The 22,145-nt window shown below is 39.0% G+C and overlaps 1 protein-coding gene across 4 annotated transcripts in view; it reads right to left on the reverse strand.

Annotated features, from left to right (window-relative positions):
- CFAP44 (cilia and flagella associated protein 44) overlaps positions 1-22,145 on the reverse strand; it is a 44,263-nt gene that overhangs the window by 4,126 nt on the left and 17,992 nt on the right. For all 4 annotated transcript variants that reach the window (XR_010472556.1, XM_021299753.2, XM_021299754.2 and 1 more), the window contains 17 exons: positions 21,522-21,731; positions 20,485-20,595; positions 18,732-18,884; positions 16,757-16,972; positions 16,145-16,290; positions 14,985-15,255; positions 13,016-13,071; positions 12,420-12,582; positions 11,986-12,116; positions 10,815-11,008; positions 10,245-10,407; positions 9,127-9,304; positions 5,410-5,913; positions 4,009-4,212; positions 3,392-3,587; positions 2,294-2,404; positions 936-1,066 (listed from right to left, as the gene is read on the reverse strand). Coding sequence is in view for 3 of the 4 variants with exons in the window: in XM_021299753.2 (XP_021155428.2) it covers positions 936-1,066; positions 2,294-2,404; positions 3,392-3,587; positions 4,009-4,212; positions 5,410-5,913; positions 9,127-9,304; positions 10,245-10,407; positions 10,815-11,008; positions 11,986-12,116; positions 12,420-12,582; positions 13,016-13,071; positions 14,985-15,255; positions 16,145-16,290; positions 16,757-16,972; positions 18,732-18,884; positions 20,485-20,595; positions 21,522-21,731 (3,138 nt within the window). In the remaining variant the exon portion in view is untranslated. The remainder of the gene's footprint in view (positions 1-935; positions 1,067-2,293; positions 2,405-3,391; positions 3,588-4,008; positions 4,213-5,409; positions 5,914-9,126; positions 9,305-10,244; positions 10,408-10,814; positions 11,009-11,985; positions 12,117-12,419; positions 12,583-13,015; positions 13,072-14,984; positions 15,256-16,144; positions 16,291-16,756; positions 16,973-18,731; positions 18,885-20,484; positions 20,596-21,521; positions 21,732-22,145) is intronic.

The raw sequence follows: 22,145 nt of genomic DNA on the forward strand, positions 1-22,145 counted from the left end.
CTGTGCACATGTACACTCATAAATGTCTCCTTAGCAGAGAAAGCCTGTACATATCAAGAGACAGCTGCTTTGTTTAGTGTCTAAAACACTTCTAGGTCTACAGAGCTTGCAAGATATTTTTTATTGTGTTATGCCTGGAAATGCTTATTGATTCTGCATGAGAAAGAAACAATTCAGACCCAAATGTCGGACCCCAGGGTGAATATGTGGCAGCTGGCACTTAGGAAAGCCTTTAAAAACTAAACAAAAAATGTTGTAAGTTAAGCATATTTGATGGAACATTTTTGAGACACAATAAAAGCAAGACTTGCATAATGTTATTTTGGCAGAACTCTCTATCCCGGATAGCCCTTCAAATTAACATATTTTTGAATTAATATAAATCAAATGTCTTGATGAATGCAGGCGCTCAAAAAAGCTAAAAGGAAAACTTGCACCAAGAAAGTTTATTCAGTGATTACTATGACAAAAAGCAAAAGAAAATAACTAAAAGCAAAAGAAATAGATGGAAGAACAGCAATTTTATGTGTTTGTTTTAACCTGCATTTGTTTTAGGATAAGTATTCTTTAATTTCTCTGTCCCTGTGCACATGCACAGAGGATAGGCCTGGCTACAGCAGGTGTTGCATCGGAACCAGAGAATCCTGTTTCCGCTGCTGTGTGATGGTTAGACAGCTGGGAAGGAACTCGACCTAAAGCCTGGATCCAGCCTCATAACAGCTAAGGTCAGCCCACCTTAATTTACCCTTTTCAGGAGGACAGGTGACCCATGGTGAGCTGCCTCCTGCCTCTGGGCTACCACAGATCTCTCTACCCAAACTGAGGTCTCTCAAGGGGTTGGGATTTGTTTTTAAGTCTTAGCCAAAATCACTAGCACAATATTTTCATTGAACTAGAGCCAGCTGATGCTTGCCGAGAAGAAAACACTACAATACCTTTTTGGCAAAGGCATTGTATTTCTTTCTGAGGTTAGCAGCAACTTTCTTCTCCTCTGTTAAAGCTTTCTCAATGTGTAACCGCTTCTGCCGCAGCTTGAGGGTGTTTCGGAAGAGTGCTTCATTGCAGTCTGAGAAGGAAAGAGTCAAAGAACAGCTTAATTTCACTATGGCTCTACTAGAGTTACAGGCTTGAGCTAGTAGCTTCTCCCACTAGACACACTGCCCAGTGCTCCCCCTAAGACCGTGCTCTTGGGTCCCTAGAGCTTTCTCACACATAAACCATATGGGTCACATTCCTCCATGAGGGAGAGAATGTCTCAGATGGATCTTTTTCCTTTACATTCAGTCAAGACAGTTTGTTTCCAGAAGTAAGACTAAATGCAGCAAAGCCCAGTATTAAAGCCAAGTGCTCAAAAGTTAGCTTTTGTAAGTAATGCAGTCCCAGTACGTAATACATGTTACAGTATAATCTTCAATTATGTGAACTCATAGCTGTTTATCCGTAGCACCCTTCGCTATAAATGATGAACTTGCTGTAGGGATCATTTACAGCTCTATTTTTCTTCCCTACATTTCACTGAAAAAGGAGATGAATGAGGAGGTAATCAAAAATTAAATTAGTGGAAAGGATGTTAAAATCCAATTTTAAAAATATGATAAGGTTATTTGTTGGTAGGTTCTAGCTGAAAATAAAGCAGCGTTGCTGCATAGTCATTGACATATCACTGAAAGATTTTTTTAAAACCCAACACCCTAAACTAGTTGAACTCATAGAGAAGAAAAGGGGAGGGAAGTTGCTTGCCTTTGTTGAATAAGCCAAGATGATTTTGCAAAGTAAAGCTTCTGACTTTACAGGTATCCTTAGGAGAGCAGCCCAGCAACAGGCAATTGCTGCATAAAACCACAAGGTGGTAATAAAGAGCTTGATTTAACAGCACGGTAGGGTCCCTGCAGAATGGCCCTGAACGGGGATCCGGCGAGGCCAGGCAGCAGCTTTACAGAGAGCAGCTACAGCTCCACTCCTGAGGGGAGCTTTGGGGAGCTTTTCCCTCCAGAAAGCAGCCGTGACATGGTGAATGGTTCTTTACACAAAATAATTAATTCTTAGTGCTTAGCTAGATTTTATTTTTCCAAACTTTTTAATTAGGGTATCCTATACTAGCAGCAATTTCATTATCTTCACTGAGATTTCCTGGGGAGAAATGCTGCACTTGGGAGGGGTACACACATGCTGGCCCTTAATGGCATTAATATGCAGTGAAGAATGAAAAATTCAGTGTTTTCTTTTTAAATACACAATATTTCCCCTAAAGCTAAACAACTAGCCAAACCCAAGGAAATGATGGCTTAGGTACTCTTTGGGCAAACAGAATCATCAACGACTTCATCTTCAGATCCTGAATTTTCTTCATCAGCTCCCAAGCTGGACTCTTTATCATTCCCCTCTTCATTGTCATCTTCTTCATCTGAAAGAAAAGGACAGTACTGCTGGTTTGCAGAACACCCCAAGGCCCACTAGTTGTGCATTATGCCAGTGTGCTGGTGAACACCATCCCAATAAGCCATGAAAGATGATCTTGGTAATATGCCAACCCAGGCACCTTGTGCCTACTGCATTGATCTAATAATTTCACAGAAAGAAAAAAAAGGAAAAAAAAAAAAAAAAAAAAGAGGGAGCAAGATCACCTGGTAGTGCCAAAGGCACATTTTTGGGACTTCCTTTAAAAATGTTTCCTCTCTTTGTGTGTGCTAGGAACTGAAACCTTGGGGGTTTACTATTCTATTATACTACAGAGATTAGTCCACCTAGGAAAATACGAAGGCACAAAACTGTCACAAAAGCATCACTGTTGTTTGCACTTTTTGCTAATCATGTCCCACTTGAAATCAAAAACCAAGGCAGAGAGAGCACAAGTATTTTAGCTCTGTGAGACTGCCTAGCCTTAACAGTTGAAAACTTAATCACAAAGATAAATTAAATCCTTTCATAATATGTTTAGTCCTGTGACTAATAGACAATTGCAGATTAGGTCTGAGATCTCTCATTAGTCAATGGACAGATTAAAGGAGAATGTCATGAACGTGGCAGACTAATCACTTATCTATAGCTCCCATTGGTACAGCATAGGAAGTACCTATTTAAAGCTTTGCCTATTCTTCATGCTAATTATCAGTCCTCAATATTGACTTACAGGAAGTAAATTGCAGGACCTGTCATCAGACCAAATGTAATCACTTCAGAGACTGAATTACATCATTGTTTTCATTCAAGATGGCTGCCACAGAACATGGGCTGGTATACAAGCAAATCTGGGTAGGTCTGATCTATGTTCTTTTGAACTGAGTTCAGTGTTGCATGTACCCACGGCTCCAGCTAGATTGAGAGACATTTACTCGACCACATGGAAGTAGGTGTAACAAATCCATAAAACAAAAATAATGGTATCTCCAACCTGCTTCTCTTTCTACTTCTTTTTTTCCCATGTAGTCAATTTTCTTCTTCAGAACCTTGGTCAGAAAACTGGCAAACTCATTGTTTTCTCCAAGGGATGCTTGGAAGTTGGCATAAAGAGCTTTCTCACATTCCTGAAGCTTCACAATCTCACACTTTCTTTCCTCCAGCTGTGCAAGGTAGCTGTTATATTTTGGCTAAACAAACAAAAAACCTACGTCAGTTAAAAAGTACAACCCGCATCTGTGTACGTATGATATATCTGTGAAGACCTGGAAACGTAACACTTGTCTTTCTCTCTTTAGACCTGTGCTTCGATCAAGCAAAACCTAGAGGCATGTTCTTAAATTTAAGCGTATGATTTGTCACTTACTCAACATCATGAAGTACCTATTAAAATAAAACTGTTAAGATCACTAAAAGATTAACTACTGAAAGCTAAAAGTGGCCATCCTCGGTTGATCATCAAGACTTTCTTGCTTTTTAAAATTCAGCACTAGACACTGGATCAGTGCTAAAATGAAGTAAAAAGATGCCGCTATTTACTTTGTGGGTTGCTTTTGTTTCAGGCCGTGCATTACCAGTACTGGTAAATCCAGAGACACATGGCCTACTTACTCTCATGGCCTCCACCTCACAGGTGAGGGCGTTAACACGCTCCTGGAGAAGGTACTCATGTTTCTCAAGGTTCCTCAGGATAAGCAGCTCTTCATACCATGTGATGTAGCGCAGGTCAGCACTTTTCATCTGCACATCCAGCTTCAGTTTCTTGTGCCGCAGAAACCGAAGTTCAGCATCAAAGTTGATCACCAGTTCATTGACCTGGAGCATATGAGTGTCCAGTGAGAAACAGGGAAAATATTAGGAGTAGAACTAAACTTGTGAAGTGAGAGAAACGAGCAGAGGGGAAAAATTCCCTCTGCCAAATCAACAAACCATTCATGATGTTTACTATGGTTTACTGAAGCATTTGGAAAGACAAAGTTAGCCCTAAATGTGTCTTTGTTCTCAGCACAATAGTAGGAGAATTCACTGCGTCCTGCTCCACCCCAGAAATATTTTACTCTTCAGAGAATATAATACCTGCCAGCTCTTGCCTTAGACATTTACAGTTAAATCAGTACTAGCAGCTGCCAACATTAACTTATATAGATACGTGATGGTCACAGCAGCATTTGGATATTCTCTCAAAAACTTCACAAACATGAACACAAGGGTGTCTGTGTTGGGGCAGACCAAAGAACCAATGGCCAATAGCAGAAGTTAGCAAAAAGATGGTAAGAAACAGAGCAAACAAGTCAACACTGGTACACCTCTAGCATGCTCCTCTCTGTATCCTCCTAAACTCTGACTTAAAGATACTCTGAGCTTGAAGTAGTATGTTTGTGCTCAACAGCTTTGAATGGATTTTTCTTCAAACTTTATCCTAACACTGAGTTCCAAAGCTTAGTTACTGTTGGATAGGAAAACTATTTCCATTTCCATGATTCAAGCTTTCCACATGACAATTTCATTTGATATCTTTCATCCTCCCTCATCCAGGACAAAGATGTTTTATCCATTTAGATGTGCCTTTTAAAGAAGTTTTTCTATGACTAAGCATTTTGGTTACTCTCTTTTGTACCTTTTCTAATTCTACAAAATTGTTTTTCAGACCAAAGGGTCGGGACTACAGTTATTTAAGAGCTGAAAACATCATGAATCTACAAACTTGTAATGATACTTCTTTATTTCCTCTTTGTCACTCTTCAAGTAATTTCTAACATTTTACTTGCCTTTTTTGGCCACTATGATCATAGTTTCACAGAACAATCAATAAGAAATCTAAGATCTGTTTTCCAAGTGATTATAGTCAGCACACAGTTCACAGTTAGGGACTGATACTGATTTACACTGTAAATTTGCACCTGAACTTTGGAAAGCAAGAGTAGCTGCAATCCTGAGACAGGAAGGCTTTTGGTTTTATTTCTGATGCTGTGGGATTGTTCAGTCTGACAAAGGTAACTTTTGACTTCCTACCTTTTTAATCAAGGTCTCCTGCAAGTATAGATTTTTTATCTTCTCTCTCTTTAAAATTTCCAGTTCCATTTCAGTTGGCTCTGCCTTCTCAATCTCAAGAACCTTTCGCTCATCTATGACCACAGATGATTCACTTCTCATTGGGTGTGAAGCCCCAGCCTGTACCATGGTGTCACTCTCTTTAATGGAAGGAGGTCGAAGAACCTCATGCTCCAATGCACCAGAAGAGGGAGACCCTTTCGGTTCTTTCTGGAGCTTTGCCTTGGCCTCCTGCTCCTCTTTGAACCTCAGCAGGATGTCACTGTCATACTCAAATCTTTTTTCAGGAACCTCATCCGACTGTAACTGAGGGATCGGGGGAAGAGGGAGACATTCTGATAAATCCAAGGCTGCCTGTATGGATTTCAATTCTTGCACTAAACACTTGATTTCCTCAGTAACAGAAACCTTGAGATCCCGCAAAGACATGATCTCTTTGTTCATATTCACTTTCTTCTTATGCATCTGCAAAGGAAAAACATCTTTAGCAGGATTCCCCAGGGATGCTTACATAGTATGCAGTCTTTCCCAACACAAGTAATGGTTAAGAAGCTTATCATACTGACTTTCCTTCTTTCCATACTAGCTTTCTTTTCTGTACCATCACCACACATTAACATTTTTAAACAGCTGTCTTTCAGTCTGTGGTTTTAAAATCTTTGGAACCACCTCTCTTCCTCTCCTTCACAGAAAATAGCAAAGGTGTAAGACGGGAAACAAGGCTTCCCCATTCTCTCAGTTCCTGACTTGACTGTGAGTTTCCTCACATGACATGTTGAAGTAGCACAGAAAGCAGACAGAGGCTGTGAAAATAACCTGTGGGCTGTAGAGGATTCGTCATTTGTGCTGTCTCTCAGTAAACACAGAAAGTATCTCAGCTTTGATATATGTCTCTTTTTTCAGGCATATAGTACAAAAAATACACTAACAAAAAGAAAATCAGATTTCTTTTAGTATGTTTTAAAACAAGATTCCATCCTTAAGACAAAAGAAACATACCTGAAAGGACGTTTACTGAACACTCTACCAAATGCACAGCTGTACAGAAATCCAGACTTTGACATAGTCGTTGAAACAAAGCCATTATCTCACATAACCTCAAAGATACTGAAACAGTCCTCCATAAATGTAGGTTCTGGAAGGCAGATTAGATTCTTGTCTTTTGTATATGATGATGAAGCTGAAATCACAGCTACTGTAGGTCGTTAGAATTTCTGACTTTTCTAAGTATAGTCAATAGTAATATTAAAAGCAAGAAAGTGACATTTTGCTGGATGCTTTTGGATTTCATAAAAGCCACTAGATGTCCAAAACAAATTCTCTCCAGGCCTCCCAGCAATCCAGAGTCCTGAAGTCAACTCAGAAAACTTTGGCATCAGCTGAAAATTTTTTCTCCAGCTCAAGATGAATATCCACTAATCTGAAAAGTGACACTTATATCAGATGTCAGAGATGGGAATTAAACAGCCAAGTGCAGCAAAACTGATCTGTAACAACTTGTTTGCATTTTGCTTGGCCTGTAGGCAGACCTCAGTAATAACTCTATATTCAGAATTCAGTAATAATAATTCTATTAAGTTATCTGGATGATGGAGTAAAATGTACCCTCAGCGAGTATGCTGATAATGTAAAACTGGAAGGACTGGCTGATACACCAGAGGGTTGTACTGCCATCCAGAGGAGGAGGCTGGAGAGATGGGCTGACAGCAAACCTCATGAAGTTCAACAAGTGGAAGTGCAAAGTCCTGCACCTGGGGAAGAACAACCCCATGCACCAGTACATGCTGGGGACTGACCAGCTGCAAAGCAATTCTGCAGAACAGAACCTGGGGGTCTTCGCAGACACCAGGTGGACCATAAGCCAACAATGTGCACTTGTGGCAAAGAGGGCCAAGATCATCCTGGACTGCATTAGTAAGTGTTGCCACAGGTCGAGAAAGGTGATTGCTCCTCAGCAGTGACGAGGTCACATCTGGAGTGCTGTGTCCACTTCTGGGCTCCCCAGTAAAAGAGAGGTGCTACTGGAAACAGTCCAGTGAAGGGGCACTAAGATTATTAGGGGACTGGAGCATTGCTTTTATGATTAAAGGCCTGTGACTGTTCAGCCTGAAGAAGAGCAGGCTCAGGTGAGGATCTCATCAATGTATATAAATACCTGAAGGGAAGGTGCAAAGAGGATGGACCCAGGCTCTTCTCAGTGGTGCCCAGTGACTGGAAAGAGGAGACAGACACAAACTGAAACACAGGAGGTTCCCTCTGAACATCAGGAAACTTTTCTACTGTGAGAATGCTGAGCACTGGCATAGGTTGCCCAGTAAGGCTGTGGGGTCTCCATTCTTGGAGATATTAAGCCATCTGGACATGGCCCTGGGCAGCCTGATCTAGATGGCCCTCCTTGAGCAGAGGGTTTGGACTAGATTACCATCAGAAGTGTCTTCCAACTTCAATCATTCTGTGATAAGGAGGTGCCGTATTAATTTACTTACATGAAATAAAAATTAAATGTGATCTAACATTAATATGTTAGGCAGAAACTTATCTGATCATTATAAAAGCAAGCAAGCCTATACATCAGCCACCTGAAGTAACTGGAATTCTACATCTGCATAAACCTGTAATTTAAAACAAGAATTGTTCCCTTTGTTTGTATTGGCTTGTCCTACAGAGTTAGGTTAATCACTACAGCAAAGTCCTGGGGTCCAAGCATGAGATTAAAATGATGCAACAAATCCCTTGAGACTGTAGCATTGCTTCTGTAATGCTTAGACCTTGCTATCAAAGTGACCCAGCCTAGAGGGTGGCTGAGATTAGGCAACTGGTTAATGAAGATAAGACTAGAGAAGACTGAGAGTATAATTTACACATTGCCAGACAAAGATAAACCATGCAGTGAAAAGGCTTCTCTGTCAGTAAGCAGGGCAAGAAATAAGCCTACCAAAAAGCAGCTAGACAGTTCCAAGTTCAAGAGATATTTCTTCATTGTTCTTTTAGCTAAAAAAATGTGTCAATCTTTTGCAGCCCAGCCAAATAAAATGAAAAACAGTTTCTATCAGAAGAAGTATGGGGGGAAAGAAGTCACAAGGAAAGCAACAAAGATACTGCACAACAGTTGAGCTTCTTGTGCCTTTGTGGTTCAAAGACATGTAGTAGCTGTAGGAGTCATATCACAGAAAGGTGGCTCCAAAAAACCTGGTTTCTCAGGAAGATTCCAAAACTTACTAACCAGAAGCAGTGGTTGCCAAAGTGCAAATATGGAGAGGCCACACTAGAAACATCCGTCCTTGCTCACACCTCTATTTTGGTAGGGGTTTTTCATGGCAGGGCTTATTTAGTTCAGTATTTTAAGAAAAGAACACCAGTTACTAGAAGGTAAGACTTTCTGATTAATTCAAAAAGACAGAGGTTCCTGCTGAAGTACTAGAAAAGGTAAGTTCTCTTTCATGTTTAAAAAGATGCAGCTGAGAGTAATTCTGGATTGATTCAGATCTGAGTTTGGTGAAACACTAACAGTTCACAAGAGAAAGGCTGATTTGTAACTAAACCTGACCGAAAACAGTCTGTCCTTCAAGGCCTCTTCCCACATCTACTTTGATTTCCTTTCAAAAAAATTATTCAGTGACTAATCCTCTCTCTCCCAAAAATGCGGAAATATACACATCTATAAATCAGTTTACATACCAGCTCTTCCAGAGATGCAAGCTGCATCACTCTCTTCTCAGTGGTCATACGGTTGTGTTCAGGTTCTCTGTAGTTAGCGGCAGTCTTCAGATTATAATATCCCATATTTTCTCGTGCTTCTCTGATTTCCTCAGCGTCCTTGGGATTCTCATAGTCATCACTAGGTTTGCTCTTGTATCTGGTAGGTACAAAACAAAGCTGAACTTTAAGACAGAAGCATACAGATGAACAAACAGGGTCATTTCATTCCTTTCAATTTCTGCAGCAAGGCTCGGAAGGCAAGGTAGGGATCAAGAATCACACACCTCTTTCAGAAACCAATGACCACTATGAGAAGAACATCCGTGCATATCTGAATGAAAACCTCAGACTAATTATTTTTCCCAAAACCTCTTACAACATAGCTCCGCCATGGGACAAGTTAAACCTCTACACTTGGACTGAGTTCTGGGTTTAGTAAGTACATGCTGCTCTCAGTCTTCAGGAGCTGTGTGTCAATGCTCCACCAGCCCACAGCACAGAATACCTGATCCTAGTCTATACTGTTAAACACTTAATAATCTTAAAAAACCTTGTACTCCGACTTTACATTGGGCCTATTTCCCAGCATTCATCTCTTCATGAAGAATTTCTGTATTTCCATGAGCATTCGAAGATGTCTTGTCCCACTTTCTTGCCTCTGAAGATAAAGACCAGCATGGAGGGTGAAGGCACATCACAAACACTCACATAATGGCCATGATGTTAGCACAACTGACCCAATCCAGCTGTTACAGCATCTGCTCTATGTGGTGCTGATAGGGTTAACTGAGAGTTGACTAAGAGTCTAGGTGTCCCTCAGTCATGATAGATTTAGACACGTTTTCACTCCCTATCTGAAGACGCAGCTACCTAGCCAAATCCAAGTTTAATAATATAGAAGAACCATAGAAACTAACTGAAAGATTTTAATGCTTTCTTGAGACTCAGAGATACATGAAAACACATCTATTTTAATTACAACCATTAAGAATATAAAAAACTAGGCAGAGAGATTGTAGTAACAAGTGACAGCTAATTAGCACTATGTGACCTTAGACAAGAAGCAGACCTAAAAGGATACAGAGTCCAAGACTCACAATTCATCCCACTCTGCCTTTCTCTTCATGATCTTAGCTTTCACCTTGTCAGATTTCTCAACAATTCTTCTGATTTGCTCACGTTTGCTTTCTATATAACGTGTGGTCGGCTTTCGGATCTCTGTCTTCGGCTTTTCAGCCTCACCCTTGAAAACTGTGGCATCTGCATCAAAAAATAACTATGTGAAGATGTAAACAGCATGCAGCACAGCGCAGTCCCAATTACTGGAAACAACCTGGGATGGCTCCTGTAGAGCCAGTATCAATCAATATAGTTCCACTGCAGTGGGTGTTCTGAACGTATTCAGGTTCTTTGACTTGACTCTTGGACACATTCTGCCCACAGGGTTGACAGACAGTTGCTGACATTGATATAAACATGGAAAACTATGCATGTGTGTTACTACGTATGTAGGTACTAAAAAAAAACATACCACAGTTATATTTCTTTGCCTGTACCTAAAGAACTAATAATTTCTTTAGCTTGGACCCAGGAAAACAAACTGAGATGAAAGAGAGAAACCATATTACTGAAAAGATTGAAATAATCATCATTAGCCATATGCGTACGCTTCGTCTCTCTAACAATCTTCTTTTCTTCTGCTTGTCTCCATATCTTTTTAAGTACTGTCCTCTTCCATGATGGACGTTCCATATCTTGGTAGTATTTGTCAGACATTGCTAGAATTCTGTAGGTGGAAATTTGATGATTGCTTTGAATAGCATGAACAACAACAGTGTCAAATTCCAATGAGTCCCGAAACCTGAAAAGCCAAAGAAAAAACTGTCATGTGTCAACAGGCATGACCTACCATTTTTCCTTGACCAAAAGGACAGGAATAACGTAGTTTACTTACTGCACATACAATCATTCCATGCAAATTCACAAGTTAGTAAAGCAATAGCACAATGACATCTGACACTATCTATGGACTGTTATCTAATCTATGAATGAAGATGCTCAAGAATAAACATAATAACACCTCTCTCAGTATTGAAACTTACACCATATTCTTCATGAGAATATCTTCCATCTTCCACTAAGGACTGATTAAAATATGTTCATTAAAGTATTTTTCCCAATGACACGCTGTATGCCTAGGGTGTTTTTGTTATTATGTATTATTTTGATTGTGTATTTATTTTTAGGAATTAATATTTTGCTACATACTTAGTTTTTAGAAAACCAACCCAAAATGCACCTCATGCTCAAACTGGTGTTGTTGAGAAAATTCATAAGTTCATTTCATACCTTCAAACCATATAGGGAACATTGTGTTAGCAATGACACTAAAATATCTGATGAACATGCAACAGAGGTTCATTTCATAGGTTGCTCTTCACAGTTCCAATAAGAGCTCTCAATTCTTACTGAACTTACTGGCAAAAAGCCAAGGATACTTAGTCTCCAAAAAACCCCAAGTTTCCTCCACAGAGAAGTGAATCAGAATGACATTACTTCTTTGATTTGCATATTTTAATTTTTACCAAAGATTCAAAAGTACACCTAAACATCAACATATACTCTTGTGTATTTTCCCAGTAAAATAAGAACAGAATCATAACAGAAGAAATACTGATTATATGAGGGGAAAAAACAAAACAAAACAAACAAACAAAAAACCACAAACAAACCAAAAAAAAACCCACCACATTCTTTTTCTTTGTGGAAGGTACAACTTTGTAAACAATAAGGCACATGGAAGGTCAGAGGGAGAAGTAGAAGAAAAGTGGTACTTACCGATTCCGTAGTTTCTGCAGTCCAATCGAGTATTTTTCATGCTCCCAAGCCAGCTCTTTTTGCACTAACTGGATTCTCTGTGCTGTCTGCCTATCCAGCTCCTCAAAGAACCTATGGTCTATCTCATACTGCTGCAGAAAGACAGAAAACCCAGCATCACATTAGCTTGGCTACTAGATTTTGATGATAATTATTTTTGCTTGGGTGCCAGAGTTCCATGCACATCTACACAACTCTTTACTTCAGCAGCTATTCAGAATCACATTTTTTCTCACATCCTTCTTAAATTGCATAAATAATCAGCTGTGACTCAGAAGTCCCAGAACTACTTTGATCCACTGAGTTGGACATCCTTGGCCTCAACATGCCGAGTAGCAACATTTTAGAAAAAGGTGCCTCTAAAGGTAAATGATCATTATAAAAAACAGAGGTACCTCTCTGTGCAGCTGCATGTGCTTGGGCAACTCCTGATTCTTTTGAAGAAGAAGAAGAAACTTTTGCCTCAGTGTGTTTAACTCCTCTCTTTTCTTTCTTTTTTTTTCTTCAGCTTCCTTCATTATCCGTTCATGCTCCTTTTTCTGTTTGACTTCCTCAATGCTGAAAATACATGAAAAAGGAAATGGTATTAGCTCAATGGAAGAGAAGCAAGGTTACAGTTTACATAAACTTTTATTAATAGATTTGCTTGACAGCTTTAAACTCCCAGTGAACTCAATGGCCCTGAACATAACTTAGCAATATTCTCTATTTGTACAATCCTATTATCATGGGGTTTTGACCTTGACCTTGTGTTGTCTCTGTAGCTGGATGTTAGCTAAGTCTTGGAGCACCATATTTGAGTTACTACCATAGGAAAGTACATGAAATGGAGGGAAAGGCTGAAAAAAGTTTGTGTGTAACAAGGAAATTACCCAAATTCAGGGTGATCAACTTCTCCTTGCTCTTAGGAGGCAAAAAGAAATTTGTGGTCTGAAGAAAAGAGCTACCAACACTTGAAAATCTCTTTCATCATTATCCAAGCATGTCTTACTTGTCAGCATTGGGATCCTCAATGTCCTCAGCAGCCTTTTCCTTCTCAAGACCACTCTGGAATAAAAATATTGTCTTGCCTTTAAACAAGCAATAATAGTTTCAACCGACAATATAGCTTTTACAAACATTAGGACATAGCTCCCACTGCTTCTCACAAAACCCAAAGAAACCTTCATAATCAATATTGCTATACAGGCCCTAAATACCAGGTTTTAATGTTTCAAGAAAGAAAAAAGGCAACTAAGTTGGTTTACAGAGAAAACGAATCCTATATCCTCCCAATCAACGTTAACCATTACATCACTGCTTGTCCTAATTTTGCTCTGTCCCAAACCCAATTCTCTTGTCTCCCCTCACTGCCAGGTTGACAAGAGACAACATATCCTGGGCTAATTCCAAGTTACATGTGTAATTCATCTAGTTTGCTTCTGCTGACTGCATAATGGGTTCACAATTACTAGCTGTGAAATCACTGATGGATGGACACTGCAGTCACACAGGCCTCATTTCCCTAGGCAGTCATGCTCTAAAAAAAGAGGGGGGCCTATCACCTTACAGGGAATACAGTTGTACTAAATTGATCTGTAATTTAACTCAATTAGTTTCAGAGGATTTGTATTTGATTCTCTAAGAATCCCATTAAGTTTAATGAAGATGGAATTTTTAAAATCTTCCACATGACTTAAAACTAGAATAGATACTTAATGAAGACAGACTTTGATAAGGGAAAAACTCTATTAGGATGGTCATTAAGCAGTATTGCTAGCCTGAACAATAGAAATGGACCATAAAGATCTTTACATAGACCTACTTACATACTCAAAATTATAAAACTTTATATGTATACTTTATAATTGTATGTTAATCGCTACTTGTAATATTGGAGCTGGCAAGGCTCTGATATCTCAGTTTCCAATCATTCACCTAGTTTAAGAAAATAATTTTGTGCCTGTTCTAAGTGGTATATATTCTTGTGATACTGGTAAAGAATTCCAACTAGTTGTGAACAATTTAACTAAATGACCCAAATATTAATTTCCTCCCCCTCCCTTGTCAAACATCTTTCAAAATGTAGTTACCAACTAATACTTAGAAGTTAAATTTGTTTTATATTAACACTTTCAAGACTTTTAAACTGTACTGAACATGTATCTACTCCAAAATTCATTGTGCATGATAGCACTTCTTTACTCAACAGGTCTCACTGCTTCTTTGAAGTTATGTTTGTTTCATTCAGGCACTCAAGAGATTTTAAAAATGTGCTTCATTTTGATCAAGTCAATGAATTCTGAACACTTTTAGTGGGGGACTTGACACCTCTCTCTTCTTGTGTATTATCAGTAGAACTGTTATCCAGTTCCAGTGTCATCTGTTCAAACATGCTAAAGGTGATGAGCTCTGCAGTGATTACATGACACCTGTAAAATCTTTACTGCTAATGCCGTCCACAAGTGAAAGAGCAACAGGATCAGCATCATTCTGTGCTCTTTTGCAAATTTTTTAAAAAGCCAACTTGTGAATTGTATATGAATGATACTAGATGCACTGAGAAACTATACATTTTACATTATCTAGCATTATTTCTAGAATCCGCATCCAGAGTAGAATCATACTTTACCGGAATTAAATCCAAGGCAGGTAATTAAGTATGACAAATCCTTGTGGTTCTATTATTCTAGGAATGTGCATGATTACACCCTTGAGTGGGAAAAAACTAGCAGAATATTACATATGAACAACACATAATATGCTTATTTGGAGAAAGGCACGAAACATTGAGAAGGAAAAATGCAGTCACAGCACCTGTTAGGGAAGATTTCACAAGAGCTCTTCTTCCAAATTCTTTGGGAAACCTCAGCTTTTGCTATGAGAGATCTATGATGCCCAATATTTGAACGGGATTTTGCTCACCTGCAGCAGTTTCATTGTAAACAGGCCTAATTCAGTGAAATATGGTAGCAACTTACCCTAGGAGAGGGGATTTTGGCCTTTAGCTCTTCATGAACATCCTCGGGAGACAAGATGTCGAAAGTAAAAATGTTTCCATCTCCACCACAGGTAATCAGAAACCTATCATCATAACTAGAACAGATTCCCTGGATCTGGCCATAATCATTATCATGTATATTGAAGGACCAGTATTCCTTCAGGGTATCCACTGAGAGCTCTTTTTCTTGGAGAGGATAAACACGCAGTGCACCATTCTGCATCCCACAGAACATCAGTAGTCTGCTGGTGCTGTCAAGCAACAAGAAACAGTAGTAACAGGTACTTGTAACGAGTAAGGCCACAGCTCACAATGTGATACTTCTTTAGAAGAGCTAATATCTGAATAAAGGTAGCCTTGACAAGTTTGTAAGATGGGAGTGAAGTATTTGAACCATTTAAAGTATGTGTGATACTACTACCAACTTTTTTCCAGCTAACTGGCTGCTCAGGAATGTTCCGCCACTTGCTGGGTATCATGGAACGAGTCTCAGCCCTGAGTTGTGCAGGGTAGCGAATACCAAGCTCAAACATAGAAAAACAGCTTTCCCTCCCTGCTCTCCATCTGGTACAGATGGTGGTGAATGCAGCCAGCTGTAGACTAAAGCCTGAACTAAATCTGCTTCTTTAGAGGCAGATCGTGCCTAGCCTTATGGGGAACCTGATTTTGGGAGTCTGAAAACAGTTTACCCTTTTCATTGTACAGTTCACAGAATGTCCTGTATTCTTTGCACAAGAGGGATGGACTGACCCCTCCATGTTCTCCTTGAGGGCTAACTGTGGCCTCTCTTTGCTAACTACCAAGAAGAACTGCTGTTCTGATGATCACAGTTTGCAGAGACTTCTAATGAGTCTCCTGGAGATCTACCATCTAGAATGTTTGAGTCCGAATCAGTGCTTAATTAGAAATCAGACATTTTCATATTTGAAGGGCTTTTACAATTATTCTGTCAGACACAGTACCCAACTGTGTCTATTGGGAATTTTAAGTGAAACTCAGTGCCAGGAGAAACAGAGAGAGTTCCTGTATATCACAGCTGACCCACAACTAAAAGGGACAAAGCAGTGTACCCCCCTCCCTTCCAAGTTCAATTTCGTCATGCTTTATCATGAAGCTAACTCTTACACTACAACGCTTTACCAGAAGGAGATTCGGTGGATGGGATTGTTGTCTGTGCCCTCAATAGGAATCACTTCAAAGGGTTCATCTTGCCTGTTTTCAGGGTCTTCTTGGGGATCATTTGAGGAGAATTCGCAATGATAGAGGAACCCTGAATCATACCCACCCTGAAGAGGAGAAGAACAGGAAAGAAATGGTAACAAAAGAACACTGAAGCAGCTGGCCAGGTAAATGAAAGTTTCAGAATTATTCTTCCTTTATTAAGGATCTATTATAGGTTAGAAAATGTCACTTCCAAACATCTAGAGATCCTATTTACCCACAGAGAAAAATCTATCTTAATCACTGGCACTACTAGACATTGTACCAATACGTTAAGATTCTATTTTCTGCTTGTGAGGGAACAGCTTATTCTTTGTGCCCATTCAGGCATCACCAAGAAGTGTACCTATTGGAAATTTACTGAACCATCTGAATTGGAGTGACACTACTGATTTACTTCACAATTATGAAGGGGATTCCATGTCCTAGAGATAACATGTTTCAAATCATCAGTTTTCAAAGGCACCCAGACGTGAAGGGAAGGTTGCCACATCCTGCAATCTCATCAACATGAAATAAAAATTGATTTACCAAGGAAAGCCAAAATTTTCCTGGTGCTGAATAAAACCCACAGAGGATGGGACTGGGCTCCTCTGGTATGTAGAGAGGTGGCAATGGTTCTTCTTCAGGTTCCTCTTCAGGTTCTTCTATCTCCTTTCCCATTGCCTGTTGCTGCATTATCCATTCAAGCTTTGCTTTCTCCTTCTCCTGCTTTTTTTTCTCTCTCAGTGCAATCTCTTCTTCCAGCTATTACAACAAGAAGAGAAACATGGAGACATGAAACCACTCCATGCATTACTGACTGAAAGAGTCTCATAAATGAAATCCAAGGTGGTCCTGGCATTATATATACAGAGTATCCTTCAATTAAGCAGAGATCAAAGAGACTTCATGGGAGTCTCCAGTGGAAATGCCCTCATTTCTCTCCTCCAAAGTACTTTAACTCATAGTTCTTTGAAACAGAAACCATTCTGCATTAGAAGCAGACTTCAGTATTTCCTCAGAGATATTATTCCAAAATTAACCACTATTAGCATACTAGTACTGCAGAATTCCTAAACCCTGTGCTCTGCCTGCCAAAGAGAAAGAAAAGCACTGGAAAACTGAACTCAGATTCCTGAGTTATACTACAACATTGATGTAGAGTAAAAAGAGAAGCTGTAATGGACTTTACCTCTTCTGAACAATAAAGGGAAGACTTTTGTAGATTTAGAAAACCTTTAAAATCCCCTTTCCAATCAAGTCTATTTTAGCATAAATGAGTATCAAAAATTCTCTAAAACAGGATCTTCCTAAGAAGATATTAGACAGCAAATCATAGAGAAAGGTCTGGAGAAGATCTCAAAAGAGCATTCTTTTGCCTAAAAGCAGAATCAGCTAAACCTAACACACTATTGGCTGATGTTTGCCTGACCTACCCTTTAAAATCTGCTATGGGGACTCTGCAGCCTATGCAAAATATTTCAGTGGTTCACCACCCTTACTGTTAGAAATCTTTCCTTACATCTTATCTAAAACATCCTTGTTGCAAATTATTAATTATTGGTCTACTCCTAAAGGAAAAACATAGCAATTAATATTTTTGCTCTCTGTAGAACACTTTTTTATTTTTAAAGATTGATAGTATCTCCCAACAATATTCTTCTCTTTTGACAAAAAAAAAAAAAGAAAAACAAAATCCACACACATTCTCTCAGTCTTTCTGTATATATGTATGCTAGCTTTGTGATCATTCCTGTGGTTCTTCCTGTGAGAAAACCACCAAGAAATCTTTCTCCTGAATGCTGACTTCCTCCTAATTTTACCAAGAAATGAGGCTTTGCCTGACATTCAATAATGCACCACTCAGAAGACAGGAGCAGTTAATAGACAAAGCAGAGAAATCACAGCTTAAGAATAGAATCAGAGAGGCTGTCAGATTGTGGCAGATTGAACATGGGACTGATAGTCTGCTCACTGGAGCTCTGCTCCTGAGCCTCACATCAGCTTGCTTTTTAATTTCACAAAATTAACAGTAGCCGAGAGCTGGCATAACTCATTTCCTTTGTCCCCAAATATCTTATAAAATGCTAGTTCTCATTCAAAAATAAATAACATGCCTTCTAAGTTGTTACAACATTAAAAAAATCAGAAATATATTACTGAAAAAAAAAAAAAGATCTTTCACGTTTACCTCAAAGTGGTCACATAGGTGTGTTATGACTGTTCAAAGGGATTTCTTACAGGGCTAACATCAACCACAAGAAACATGCTTTTTCTGAAAATTACCAAAATGAAAATATTTGAAGAACTAACATGCTATACTACCTTTCCCTTTCACTAAAGCTATCTTTTAAATCTAATCAAAATGTTGAAATTCAGACGCAAATGTATTCTACCCAGCCTTCCCCTTCAAGAAGCTTAGCAAAATTCCTATGATGCAATATAGGGACTAGAAACCTTTTTGGGTAGTTTTGTCCTCTGGCACATGAAAAACATCAAGTTCCTCCACAGGAGAGTTCTTTACCTTGATTCGGGATTTAATACTATAGAAATGGAAGTACTGCGTTGGCAGGTTTTTTATGTGATAGGTGGATGATGTATCGTGTTCCTCAGGGATAGGGGCAGGAACCTGGAGAACAAAGCCATTCTCACAAAGGATGAGCAACATGCTGTTTGCCTGTACAAAAACAAAAAAACACAAGTACAGGGCAGATGTATACATGGAATTGAGAGAAGTGGGAAAGAGTTAGGCAGAAGATCCACAGGCCAAGCTCCAGACAGAAAGCATTAACTCTAACTGTGCTCTTATTTAAATGGACACTTTTAAATGGACATCAGAAATCAGCAAGTTTATTTTATATTGTGTATCCAAAGCTAAGGAGCTGAAGAAATCCTTGCCATATTCAAAACAGATATTCTGACGGTGTCTAGCTTGGAAGCAGCATGATGATATTTTGGGAGTTTTGTTAAATTAAAGGATCGACCTGACCCAAAAGTTAGGAGCTGAGGTTTACTTTTCATAATTTCTTGAAAGTTTGTATGTTTTTATACTAATAAATCCCTTATATCCTCAAGATTGGACTATTGGACTTGGAATCTTGCCAAATGCTGTTTAGCTTTGAGTTTGGTCTGCTGCTACCTGCCAGCTCTTTAAAAATGCAAAGTTGGGAAGAACAGGTGAGGTAAAGGTAATAATTATTTAGTGTTTTGAGATTTGAAAAGGCAAATTTTTATTTAGTTTCAATTTTTCAAGTGATCTGGGGAATAGAGAGAGGCTTATTTTATCTGACGCACCACTAAAAATGTGCAAAGGGACCATATTAGAGTTGCTATGGAAACCTTAACTAGAGATGATATGGTTCTTATGTCTCTAAAACCTCAGCCTTACAAATACATTCATTAAATGGATAGTATTTAATGACCAAGGTATTTATTTTAAAGAGAAAAAAAGTAGCATAACACTTGGATGTTTGTACTGTGTTTAGTAAGTGTTCATATCTAGCAGTGAAGACCTGATAGCAGTAGATAAAATTACTCAGAGGGAACTTAACATATCAAAGATAGGATGGGTGCTTTTTTAGTAAGTAGGACTACCTTGTCCTCAAGGAAATAACTCAAAATATAACTCTCAGATCAAAATCTGTCATTTCTGCACTAAGATAAAGTTCATACCAGCAAGAGTTATTTTGCCAATGCAGTTTTTATCAGTTCCCATGAATAAGCAATAATAGCTACACTTTGCCACTGTGCACTAGTATAACATATCTTGCTGGCCACTTTGTCAGCATCGAAATATAATGAACAATCTCCCTTCTAAATGAGAATACTGGACCAACTAAATTTTCAGATTTTACTCTAACCTTATAAAACTTCGGAAATATTAGCAATAATCTATCTGAATATGCCACTGACACACTTCAAACACAGATTGTGAATTCCACGAAGCACCCAAAAGCTTTCTTAATGTGGTCTGAAAGGTTTGCAAAAGTCTGTTTTAAGATGGGCAAGAGGCACAGGCAATCATAGTCAAATAACTTGTTTCTTCAAGGCAAAAACTCAAAAAGCTGAGCGAAATTGTGTGGTTTGCATATGTTTCTGCTATTTAAGTCCAAAACATGTGAAAGTGACTGAACTGGAGATACAGCTACACAGAACCTGTCATTCTCTAGGGTCACAAATCTTCATCAATTTTCATTGGAATTTCTTTTCAAAATGACATTTAACACTGTAGGGAAGGAAAGTAATACTGTGAAAGAAAACAAACATGCATTGCTCACATGAGAAGGTGGAGACCACTGTAATGCCTGCACAGGCCCAGGGACACAGATGAATCCAATTGGCTCATATTTATCTTCAACGGCAAAAAAGAAAACAGTTTTGTCTTTACTCTGAGAAGAAAAAAAAATCATGACTGAATCAAAGCAAAGCTGATGAAAACTTAGAAAGACTGTAAGTACTTTGAGACATAAATACATACTTCAAATGTTTTGTGGCTCAACAGAGGGACTTAAAAGTGCCTTGAAACTTAGAACTGGATTTCCATGATGATTACAGGGAGGAAATAAAAAACCTGCCCACCTTACTCCAGGGCCCTGAGGGCGCCCACAGCCCTTAATTGTCCTGATGGGCCTCACCTGATAGCCCCAGCCATGTGCTTTCTGCCCATTGCCCCAGGAGCTCCTTTAAAGCTCAGGCCGTTTTGTTCATATAAGATAGCACAGGCTCATTTCCCCAGCTAACAAGAAAATCCAGAACTGGTGTACAACAGCTTAAATCCTGCATTAAGTGAAATGCATGGTGATGCTCAAGGAACATGTAACTGTAAATGCACTGACCGTGGCTGAAGGCCAGTATTTAAAAAGAGAGACCACATTGACTGGAAATCATCTCAAAGACTAGCAGGAACACTGACAAACCAACTGGTTGATCCTGTTGTAAGGCAGTGCTGGGTAGCAGCTGGAGTGCTGCCCAGGTGGTATATGAACGGACTTGCTTTTACTAATTCCAATATACTACTAAACTAATTCCGAAATGAACCAAATCCATCTGCAAAAGGGATTACAGTATTCACACTAAACAGTCCAGTAGTTCACAAAATGAATTGTATGAATTGCACAGGTGCTTTCCTTCAGAAAACAAATGTGAGTGCAAACAGATCCTTCTCTTCCCTCGGCACTGCAAAGAACTACAAGAAGTGATCAACAGCAGTAACGGAAGTATAACTGTGTTGTCAATAAACAACCTTTACCTTATCTCTTTAAATAATCTCTGTCTTTGTGGTTTAATAAACAAAACCAAAAGAAGTTATACATACCCCTGTGGCAAGCACTTCTCCATTTTGTTCATATGCCAAGGCTGTAACCGCAGTAGAATGAGGTTTGAAAGCTTGTTTGAGATTTATATCCGCATTATCTCTATTGGACATTCCTGCATAAATGGGCAGTCCCTTGGGATCATAAACTTCAATTATGCGGACAACACCGTCTTCAAACCCCACAGCAATCAGACCTCCTTTAGGATTTACCTTTCAGTGGAAGAATGAGGAAAAAAAGAATCGCATCTGAGAGCTCTGAATAAGAACCAGTATAGCACATGCTCTGGTGTTAACCTGTAATTTAACTTACATGGAAGTGTTGCTAAAGCACAAAGAATGCTTCATACATGGGAAATGCTGTTTATTCTCTCTAATATGCTATCGTAAAGGGAGTGGGAGGACTGGGGGTTATTTTTTTGTTCGGATTGTTGGGTTTTTTTGGAGTTTTTTTAATTGCTAACATGCCATTGAGACTGGGAATGTTAATGAGGATGTGGTTGTAATGTCTGAGGAAGAGGTAATTCGCACTGATATACAAATATATCAATAGCTTCTTCTTAAGGAGAAGAGTTGGAACTCAAAAAAGGAATTATTATATTTTTCTAAATACAATATTTGGCATCA

This window comes from Columba livia, chromosome 1 (genome assembly GCF_036013475.1).
Source record: "Columba livia isolate bColLiv1 breed racing homer chromosome 1, bColLiv1.pat.W.v2, whole genome shotgun sequence".
Taxonomy (NCBI): Eukaryota; Metazoa; Chordata; class Aves; order Columbiformes; family Columbidae; genus Columba; species Columba livia.